The following is an 11,369-nucleotide window of genomic DNA, read 5'->3' as shown; positions in this document are numbered from 1 at the left end:
GTCAAAATCCCTCTTAGTCTCCTCGACCTAGCTCTCAACTGCCTCTAGGTCTGCCTTCCTTGTGAAAGTTGGTAGGTCCAATTTCAAAAATTTCTCGTACGTGTCGTTGCTAGGATTTGAAGCAACCTTGGTGGGATGGACACAAGTGGGTGTCGGCGCCGCCTGTACATGTGTAGCCACAGTCTCGGTTAAAGTATGGAGGACATTCATCATGAAGTCCCTCTGCTCCTACCAATCAGTGGGAGTGGCAATGACCGAAGTCGAGGCTCTCATACACTAATACATCTATAACATGAAAAAGAATGTTTTTGAAGGTCATACCCTGATCGATCCTACCCTCTTAGAATTGATCTCAAATACAATTAATATAATCATATCGTCATTCATAATGTACATCGAAAGGAATTCACATTCAGTTATCCTATCATATCATCACAAGAATTTAAACATTCTTAAAAGTATCAAATAGCCTTACCAGTGATGGAGACTGTTCTCGAGCACGAGGCATGACTTGCTGACATTTATGGACATGTCTCAATTACCAAAAAGAGACTTTTGGTATAAAAAGATGGTAAAATATCAGATTTTGTGGTGTGCTTTGATACCAAAGTTGTAATGACCTCAACTCATAACCATTAAAAGTGACACATTTTTTTTAAATATTTACGAAAACATTATCAGAGACCCAGGGCCTTTACAGTCATAATCAATCTACAATCACAAAAGATCTTACACTACCATCATTCAAATTAAACCAACTTTATTAATTAAAAACATAAGGTCTGAGAACATATGCAAGTAAGTATAAATAAATCAAAATGTGAAGCCACTCTGTCCCTAAAAAAATCTGTCAAGCAGTCGTGTAGCCCTCGTAGCTCCTCATAATAGCAGGTCTTCTCACTGGGCCTAAGAGACTGTGAAAAATACAAAAGTAAGAGTGTTAGAATCAATGATCCTGTATACGAGTCCCTCTAACGAATCAAATAATTAAAAAGAACATAAATAAGATTCATGCAATATTTTAGATGGATGCAACTATAACAAATTCATAATTCAATTAACCATTCATACATTAGAGAATAATTGTTAAGCAAGAGAGAACAATTATTAAACAATAGAGAACATCAATTAAGCAATAGAGAACATTTATCATGCAATAAAGAACAAATATCATGCAATCATTAACCTAGCGCAAGTAAAGAAACAAATAAATATGCATGATCTAATGCATAACATGAATATGCATGATTTCAGTGCACGTGCATGAATAAATTATTGACTTTTATCAGAGTTTGCTTTTATATACATGTCCCTATTAAATGCACATAAACTTTAGTTCTTTTTTTTATTACTGTTGTCCGCGAATACTCAAAACGGGTAAACAATTTCTGATGTCAAGCTAGATTTTCAGTTGTAGCTTAACACACAATTTGTATTTTATTAATGGGTTTCACACTTAACCTTCAACCAATATCAGAAAGCAACACCATCCATCGAAATATTAGAAATGAACATCTAATGTTGGGACATTATGAAAATCAATATTCATTAATGTCACTTTCTTGTTATACCAAAAACAACAGCTATGTATACACACCACCCTCAGGCAAAGTGATTGAATCTCTCTAAAACCGTGACTGGGAGGTGAATCATCTAGTTGGGTTCAGGGGCATAACAACATACACAGAGTTTTAGTATCCTCACGGACCCTCAAAATCGCAACTTTAAGATTTCTACATTAAAGAAAGGACATCCAGGAAAACGTGAATTACACTGTTATCTTCTTTTTATCTTTTTGTGATTTCAATTTCTTTAATTTGCAATTCAACATGCAAAACTAACATCATACGTTTCACAAATCAACATGCAAAACTCATCACGGGACCACAACCTGTGGCATAAGGAACTGTGTATATAATTCAATAAACATTAAGTTGATTTTTGCGATGCATAACAAAAAACTAAATATGAAGCATCACTTGCTTAAGGCCCACATGGCCTATGATGGCCCACTATGGTTCATCGATGCATCTAATGCAAAAACCATAAAGAACATGCCACTCATGAATTCACTTCACATGCTTTTCAATGCATATTCATATAAGTAAATCGAGGATGTGTATGGATAACAATATTCATATGCATATGTTCACATGATCATGTCAAATACATGCTTTCACTCATGAATCATCTCAAACTAAAACATGTAAGCACTCATGCAATTATATACATGCCGAAACACTTAATTTTTTTTGAGTTTACACATACACATGTAAATGATTTTGTATAAAGACCTTGATCAAGCATAAACAATCAATTCTAAGCATGTGAAAATCTCATTCTTAACATGCATAAAGCCAAATATATTACAATAAGCAAATCTAAAAATCTGCATATCAAATTGAATTTCTATTCAAGCTCAAACTAGCACAACTAGTATGCACAAACTCAAAAATTAGTCATGTACCAATCTGAATATCATTTATGCATAATCTGGACATATAATGAAATCCGATGCATGAGTAACATAGGGAAAATCTAGACATTTTAACTAGGAATAGCATGTAGTAATTTTTTTTAAGTCTGCAAGTACATGGCCCAGCCGACGCAGTTGGCTGGGTCTGGTACCCAGCTAAACCCACTCAGCTGACTCAGTTGGTTGGGTCAGACCTTCTGCCCAACCGACTGTTGGTTGGGGATTGACTTAGCCAACTGCCCCAAGTGAATAAATAAATAAAAAAGGAAACATTTATATTATAAATTTTTTTATCATTCCTAATGGTTGGGCCTGCGCTTGCCCAGCCGATCTGGTTGAACCTGGCAGGACCTGCACCTGCCCAGCCGATCTCAGCTCGGCTGGGCTGCCAAGCAACCCAGCTGCAATCAAAATGTATATTATATATATATATTTTTTTTGTTTGGCAGTGTGCCAGCCCCAATCGACCAGTCGACTGGGACTGGACTGTTCCAGATTTAGTCCAGTTGACTGAATCGGCTGGAGTCGTTATATATATATATATATATATATATATATATATATATATATATATATATATGTGTGTGTGTGTGTGTTGTAAGAACAATATGAACTAGCTGCCCAACCGAGTCTAGTCAATCCCATGAAAAGGCATATATAAAAGAAATTTCTGCCGGGTATGCATGCATATGCAGGTTTATACTCAGGTATGCATGTATATGCATATTCAAAATCAAATATGTATGTATATACAATTTTACATTCATACATACCTATATATATAGGCATATTTATAATCAAGTAAGCATGCTTGTACATATATACATTCAGATATGCATGTATATGGGCCTGCGCTTGCCCAGCCAATCTGGTTGAACCTGGCAGGACCTGCGCCTGCCCAGCCGATCTCAGCTCGGCTGAGCTGCCAAGCAACCCAACTGCAATAAAAATGTATATTATATTTTTTTTTTGTTTGGCAGTGTGCCAGCCCCAATCGACTGGGACTGTTCCAGATTTAGTCCAGCTGACTGAATCGGCTGGAGTCGTTATATATATATATATATATATATATATATATATATATATATATATATATATATATATATATATATATATATATATATATATATATGTGTGTGTGTGTGTGTGTGTGTGTGTGTGTGTGTGTGTGTGTGTGTGTGTGTGTGTGTGTGTTTTGTAAGAACAATATGAACTAGCTGCCCAACCGAGTCTAGTCAATCCCAGAAAAAGGCATATATAAAAGAAATTTCTGCCGGCTATGCATGCATATGCAGGTTTATACTCAGGTATGCATGTATATGCATATTCAAAATCAAGTATGTATGTATATACAATTTTACATTCATACATACCTATATATATAGGCAGATTCACAATCAAGTAAGCATGTTTGTACATATATACATTCAGATATGCATGTATAAACAGATTCACAATCAAGTAAGCATGTATATGCTGATTTTATATTTAGATTTTACATGAATCCTATATAAAATAATTTGCCATGGAACATGCAACTAAACATATTGTTCTAACATGAACACAAGCAAAACAATTTTTTGTTTTAACATGACAACAAGCATGCAAAGAAATTACAACTGAATGCAGATCGTACATATTTTTTTTCAAGACATTAGTGCACTAGATCTGGACTAGATCTGCGCATATTTAAAACAATGCAGATCTGCCCAAATCTATGGATCTGCTGCACTATATATATATATATATATATATATATATATATATATATATATATATATATATATATATATATATATATATTTTAAAATAAATTTTAAAAAAACTCGTTAATTCCACACATGTATCTTATAGTAAATATTCAGATTTATTCTTTTCTCTTGGATTTTTACTAAAACCTTGTATCGAAAATCAATCTATGCTCTTTTTCTCATTCGAATCAAAAGAACGAACTTGTACCCTATTTTTGAAGTTCAGAAAGACCGAAAGATCCACGAATATTTGGAGAAGGCCTTTCTTCTTCTTCATTCTTCTCTTTTCCTCTCTCTCTCTCTCTCTCTCTCTCTCTCTCTCTCTTCCTTCTTCTCTCCTTTTTTTTTGCACTATATATAGAGAGGATAGGGGGTGATGCCCCCCCTCTCTCCAGCCCCTTCTAGAGTGGCTCGAGAGAGTACTCTCCTATTTGAGTCTCTCTCTCTCTCTCTTTCTCTCTCTCTCTCTCTTTCTCTCTTACTTTTCAATTTTATTAAAATTCTTCTTTTGACATTTCCAACTTTTTTCCCTAAAGAAGTCTTTCTTCTTTTTAATAACTCTTCTAATTCTTATCTCTTAGCAATTTAGGGACTCTTTTAAGGAGTCCATTTAGTTAATCACAATTGTAATTTTAATTTAATAATTATTTATTTATTAATTAATTATTAAATATCCAAAAACTTTCAGAGGGTACCTTATCCCTTTGAGAGTCTATTTAACTCTAGTTAACTTCAATTTAAATATAAAAATTAAATTTAAATCTGTATTTTTGTTGGGTATGAATTTTGGATCTGGATCCAGATCCAAGATCCAAATCTATATCCAACTTCTAATTGGATCCTGAGCTAGATACATTTTTAATTAATATGGGTCTTAGATAGAGTCCATATCTATATTAACTAGGATCAAATACATTGAATCCAGTCCGATCCAAATCCAAACCCGGCCCATCGAGCTGGTCTTTTTTTGAAAAATTACGATTTTCGGACCAACCAAAACCCGAATTTGAAAAAGTAAAATATCATTATGCTCAAAATTTTGAGACGCATCCAACGATATATAACTCGAATTTTGCCTCTGAAATTCGTCCGAATTTAACCTGAATTCCGCTCGAATTTTACTTGAATTTAAAAGTAAAAAAACCAAACCTTTATTACCTTTTGAATGGCTCATCTAGACCTTGTCGATGAGACCTGGGCCAAGCCCAGACTCAAAGAACATCGGTCTAATATTGAGGTTTTATAGATTTTTCTACGATAGCCAAATTTTAGAAAATCTCAATTTTAACTAAGTGTGAAAATGCACGACAGTACCAGTGTTGCTTAGGATCACAAAATGAAAATTTCAAGTGGCTAACAAAATCATTATCTTACCACATAATACATATGACAAATTTTAGTCACGTTCAACACAAATGTGCTAGTAATCCAAGATGGTATTTAATTTTCTAGGCCTCACTTTAGCTAACTGGAACAGGCAAGGTCCTCCCTTATTGAGTTTAAGAAGAGTTAGTCACATAGTTACTGGAAGCGCCTAGGTAAAAGGGGAAGCGCGAAACGTCGCACTTCTGAAGCGTGAGGGAAAGCATCCCCCTTTTATGGGAAGCGCGCTTCCCATTTATGGGAAGCAATGGGAAGCGTGCTTTCCCCCACACTTCCCCCTCGCTTCCCCATTTTTTTCATTTTTTTCGCTTCCCCCTCGCTTCCGGTTTGCTTTCTAGGTCGCTTCCGAGACGGTTCGAAATTTTCTTCTAAGTGGTCCCACGCTTCCCCACTTCCTAAATTTTTGAAAATGCCTCGCTTCCCGCTCCCGCTTCCCGTATCGCTTCCCGCTCCCACTTCCTCGACTGGTAACTCTGGTTAGTCCTAATAGTTAAGCACACTGAGGTCGTAATTTCTAGGCTCCTTTAGTAAGACCTTCATCAGAGAAGGTGCCATTATGCACTTCTGACTGTAAATGACTTGCATTGTCTAATAAAATGGAACTTATGCATTAGCAGGTACCATTAATATGATTTGCCTCTGAAACTTGGGAGGCTGATCATATCACAGTAATGAAGATTCTAGATGAACCCTGCTCACACTGTTCTGGACATTGCTTCTATTAACCATGATTGAGAGGGATGACAAGAATAGATAGTCTTATATGGTCCAAGATCATGCCTTACACAAAAGAATTCTTGTCAAAAAGATCATGAACTGAAAGCTGCAAGTATTTTTACAAGTCTTTTCACTTCTCATTTACTTTGTGAAACTTAATAATGCAGTGAAAACCTATGGTCTGTGTTTGTCTTGTTAGAGAGATTTGTGAAGCGCCAAAACTAAACAAAAAATTGCAAAAAACTAACCAAGAAGGAACCTTCAAGATGAACTAGAAAAGAGCTGGTCTCTAGGGCTGAAAAGAGCCCAAAAATTCTCTCATTATCAATCTCAATTCTCATAACCTCACCATCAACATGAAACTTCCAAAACTACTAATGAAGAAATCTAAGGTTCTGAATCAAGATTGAACTATAAGATCTAAATGAAAAGTAGCCACCAAATCCAAAACCAGATAAAGTATAGACTAAGAAGATTACAACTATATTTCTGTTCCTTCATGCTTGTTAGTGTCTTCCTCGTTGTGCATAAACAATCATCCTTGTGACTAACATTTAGTATGACCTTTTAAGAATGCCTTGCATAACACTTTCAACTGCTCCCAATCAGGTTCATCCTCTTCAAGACTTTGAATTGCTTCATTTGCGGTCTCAACCTAGACAATTCAAAAGTGAGGAAAATAGCAATTACAGTTACCAAATCACACACACACACACATGCTCATTTGGAGTTGGAACAATTTTCTTTAAGTTATAGGTTGAATGAATCTTGAAAAAATCTAAAACCTTGGCTTCATTTGATTAAACCATTAACCAATATATTGTTTCTTAAATTAAACCATTATTTGTGAGAGGCTCAACTGATACGTACAGCATGTTCATAAACAAACATGGTGCCATACAGACACAGGTCTCTATGGAGCATAGTTCATCTGAAAGTGAAAACCAAAAAACAATTAATGAACCACCTCATGATTTGTTCTCTGCATTTATATCCATTGGATACGGATGCACAAAGCACTGAAATTAACATGCATGAAAAAGAGAGAATATTCAAATGAGCTGTTAGACATGCTCGTTGTTTGTTTCCACAGCAGAACACTCTAGAGGGAGAAAACATGAACATCCACACAATAAACAGGCTCATTTCAACAAAGTAAAAAGCTCAAGGTTCTATGTAGATAAATTTCAACCAAATCAGGTGATCCTCAAAAGCAAGCTGGTTGAATATTTTGTCTTCCATTTGTTCTTAATCTGACAAATAAAAATGTGCAGAAAAGAAGTCTGCGTAAAAAAATTCTGTTACTAAGAAATCAAAGCACACAAGAGAATCTAAAAGGAAACAAGGGTGCAGTAAAAGACATACATCCAAGACATTCTTTGCAACACGAGCATGTATTATATCCAATATAACATCCTTGGAGAACTCTGGATGGTATTGAATGCCAAATGCATGGTTGCCAACCGAAAACATTTCAATTGCTGTTTTCTTTGAAAACCCAAGAATCAGAGCCCCTGGAGGAGCATCACAGACCTGAATGACAGGAAAATGATAGTTGTTAGCTTCATATTGCAAGTCCATGACAACCATCTTATTAATATTAAAAAAATGTCTAATGTAAACCATATACACATCAGATCTGCATATAAAGATTCTCATGTAAACATATGGAAAGATGTTAGGAAATTGGTGACACCAAAATGAACAAACTTTTATATTGAACCAACAAAGAATTTATATTATTAGCAACATATCATGTTATAGGTAGTGTTCACATAAAATGCAGAAGGGCTGAATCAGGCATCGCCCACACAGCCACCCATCTTGGCATTTGTCGAGATGGGTGTGGTCTCCATCTCGAGCAATGTTGAGATGGGAGGCTGTCAGCGGTGCTGCATAAAAAATGTCCTCGTATTTATATGACATTAATACTACATGATCAAGTTCATAGTCTCCAATTCTAGAGTTAACACAAGCTTGTTACTGTTCTTGTGAGACCAAATGTACAGTAGAGAATATGGTTCAATGATCACAAACCTGGTCGCGATGACTAACTAATGCTTTAAGAGTTGGAGGTAAGTCCACGTTGTACAGTTTAGACACCAGCTCAGTATCCAAATGGACTTGCTTCAAGCCAATTTCCCATCCTACAGCCGATCGACCAGTTTTGCCACCCAATGCTCTGGCTAATACCTGTTTGGGAATTAATTGGAAAAAATGCACAACCATATAAGCAAAATCGCCATTTCCTGAATGATCAATTCATGATTAAGCTCAATGCATTTGGTCATCTGAAAGATCAGAACAACTAAATAAATCATGCTTTCTATGTCTGTAGTATGTACATAATGCGGCAAGATTAAGCCGGGCATTTCTGAACTTGGTCAGCTCGATACCAAGTAATCAAACAGCTATTGGCTCAAAATGGTGAAACTGAACACCATTGACTGGACTATTTAGTATATCAGGGGCATAAATGCGTCACTGAGACCTGATCGAGCTGCCAAACTGACTTGTTTAGACCATACCAAGCTGAGTTGCATTGGGTCAGGTATAAAGTATGAACCTGGATTCAAAACAGGTCGGTTATTGGGTAAACCATTTTTTAACTGGAACCCATTTATAGTCGGACCTGATCAGATCCTATTTGGGCATGTCTCATTTGTGACCAACCCGCATGAGATTGAAAACAATTGAAGCCAACCAGTTTTACATCCTGTCTAAACAGAACTGAACCAGTATGGTTTACAATCCCCATAAAAACATTTTTTTGTTAAAATAGAGAAACATGACCGTTTTTTTAAAATATTTTTTATAAAGAATTTCAAAAAAAAAGGAAAGAAACATATACCTGGTGGCCAAAGCAAATCCCAAACACCTTCTTTTTCTTCTGGTTTAACACTCTGAGAATCTCACACAGTCTCAGGATCCAATCCTCGTCTGCATGGGCATCGACGGCGCTGCCGGTGATCACGAACCCCGCGAATTCATCGATCTCCTTCTCGAAAGAGAAATCTCCATCGATCACAGAGAACACCACCCACTCCTCTCCTTCGTCGGACAGTAAATTCTCCATCATCTTGCCAAAGCCACCATAAGATCTCTCGACGAACTCGGTGCCGTTGCCGGTCTTGAGCACGGCAAACCGGCAAGAAGGCATGGCTCCTTAGCTTACTGAGAAAGAGCTCTAGAGAGTGTGGGGAAGGCAATGGCTTGATGCATTACACAGGAGGAGGAAAGGATGTGTTAGTGATTCTTTCATTCTGTTATGCTAGGGACAAGTATAGCAGGACGCTTAAGGATTGTTTGATGGCTTGTCCAAGATTGGAGGGAACCAAAGAACAAAACAGAGAACACATGTTGGATACGGCTGAATCATAACATATCTGAATCCAAAACTATATTCGATTAAGCAGAGTCCAATCCGGATCTGAACTTGATTTGATTATACTGAAAATAGTACAAAAGGATCACATTTAATTCAGATCCGAATGTAAATCTGAAGTAAAAAATGCCGACCCAAATCCTAATTTGAGAAACCCAGATCATGTAAGCCTGATTTCGTACCGAATTTACATTTAGATCTTACATTAAGATCCAAGTTCTAAAATAATGTGTCGAATTCGGATTGGAGACCTGACCTAATCTGATGGATTTGCACCCTTGAAAATGATGGAGTCATCAAGATACGAGAACAGTGCTCATGTACACTGAATGGGTCTTAGAAAAATTGGTTTTTGAAAATGTTGGATCGTGTGGCATCCTGACCATTGGTTGCCAGAATTGAGGATTGGATGATAAGCTCCTCCAAGGTACATGGGCATAGGCTACCACCACCCATGTGATCACAACTCATGTTAATAGAACCTCCATAACTTGTACTCGAGGGGACCGGCGAAATGGTGGTGTTGTGTTGATCAAGATCGGCACCTCTTCACACCGGTTGTCCCGACCGGAAAATGACCAGGAAAAACGGTCCCTTAGACGAATACCAAACAAGTGGACGGGTTTTCCCTCTTGATTCCGTTGAATCACCCAACATCCCTCGAATTCGACACCACCATCCTCAAAACCCACCGGATTCCGGCCAAGCCAATTGGTTGCTCAAAAGCATCCCGTCGAAGAAAAATCGTCAACCAGAAGGATACCAAGTTACCAACATCACTAAAAATGGATACAAGTGGAAAGAAAGAAGAGTAGCGAACTCTCATCAAAGAGAGAGAGAGGACTCACCTCTGCTGGTATTGGGCTGGGCGGTGTCGGTGGGTTCGGACGGATGGGCTCGGGCTCGGGCTCGGATTTGAGAAGCACCTCCTCAAATCCCTCCCCGGCACTCAGATCTCTCGGAGTCGTCAGGCTAACCCAAAAAATCTAGGTTTTTATTGTTAGTTGTTGAAGTTTGTTCGTAGAACATAGTTAGCCACAGATGAGCAACCTAGCCTGAGTAGATCCAGTGATCGAACCCCAGTACATAACAAAATACTTGGGTCACACCAGCGGCGGAGCCACGTTAGGGCCGGGGAGGGCACGTGCCCACCCTGACCCCAAAATTCCTCCTATAGGAGTTGCTCACCCTGACCCAGAGAAAAAAGCAGTAGAAACCTAGGTTAAGGTGGGCACCACTGCCCAAAATATGTCCAACCCAGCACCCCACCTCTCTCTCTCTCTCTCTCTCTCTCTCTCTCTCTCTCTCTCTGTGTGTGTGTGTGTGCCTGGTCAGGTTCTCAAGCGCCTGTGCCCTGCATCCAGTCGTCCAACGGCAACTCCAGCACAGGTCGCATAGTGGGACACCTTCCTTCTTTTTCTTGTGTCTTTTTAGGTTTTTTTTTTGTTTTTTTTAATTAGCGTTTAGGTTTTCTATTTTATTTTTCAAATAAGATGAATGTTTATTTTTATAATTTTTATTTTTAATCAATATTAAACATGATTTCACATGCTTCATTTGAGTTAGAAACTTATAATATTAAAGGTTTTTTCAATTAGCATATATATAAAATTATGGATGATGTTTGTTAGGACTTAAAATTTAGTATTTTGATTTA

The 11,369-nt window shown here is 37.3% G+C and overlaps 1 protein-coding gene across 1 annotated transcript; it reads right to left on the bottom strand.

The window, feature by feature from the left end:
* Nucleotides 1-6,629: 6,629 nt before the first annotated feature.
* On the bottom strand, nucleotides 6,630-10,689 carry LOC149843385 (gamma-glutamyl peptidase 5-like). The gene is made up of 5 exons (XM_090001810.1): nucleotides 10,561-10,689; nucleotides 9,179-9,539; nucleotides 8,365-8,520; nucleotides 7,693-7,860; nucleotides 6,630-6,982 (listed from the first exon to the last, which is right to left on the bottom strand). Exons 2-5 carry the CDS (start codon nucleotides 9,485-9,487, stop codon nucleotides 6,875-6,877), a joined length of 741 nt encoding a protein of 246 aa, XP_089857936.1. The 5' UTR covers nucleotides 9,488-9,539; nucleotides 10,561-10,689; the 3' UTR covers nucleotides 6,630-6,874.
* Nucleotides 10,690-11,369: the final 680 nt, after the last annotated feature.

This window comes from Nuphar pumila, chromosome 3, assembly GCF_984573655.1.
Source record: "Nuphar pumila chromosome 3, dmNupPumi1.hap1.1, whole genome shotgun sequence".
In the NCBI taxonomy this organism is placed as follows: Eukaryota; Viridiplantae; Streptophyta; class Magnoliopsida; order Nymphaeales; family Nymphaeaceae; genus Nuphar; species Nuphar pumila.
This window is presented reverse-complemented; position numbering and strand designations above follow the sequence as displayed.

Excerpts from the sequence above, each read along its gene's own strand:
- LOC149843385 (XM_090001810.1), bottom strand. The coding sequence starts at position 9,487 with ATGCCTTCTTGCCGGTTTGCCGTGCTCAAGACCGGCAACGGCACCGAG. Across the intron at positions 7,861-8,364 it reads TAGTTAGTCATCGCGACCAG|GTCTGTGATGCTCCTCCAGG; the intron begins GTTTGTGATCAT and ends CCTGTCATTCAG. Across the intron at positions 6,983-7,692 it reads TTGCAAAGAATGTCTTGGAT|GTTGAGACCGCAAATGAAGC; the intron begins GTATGTCTTTTA and ends TGAATTGTCTAG.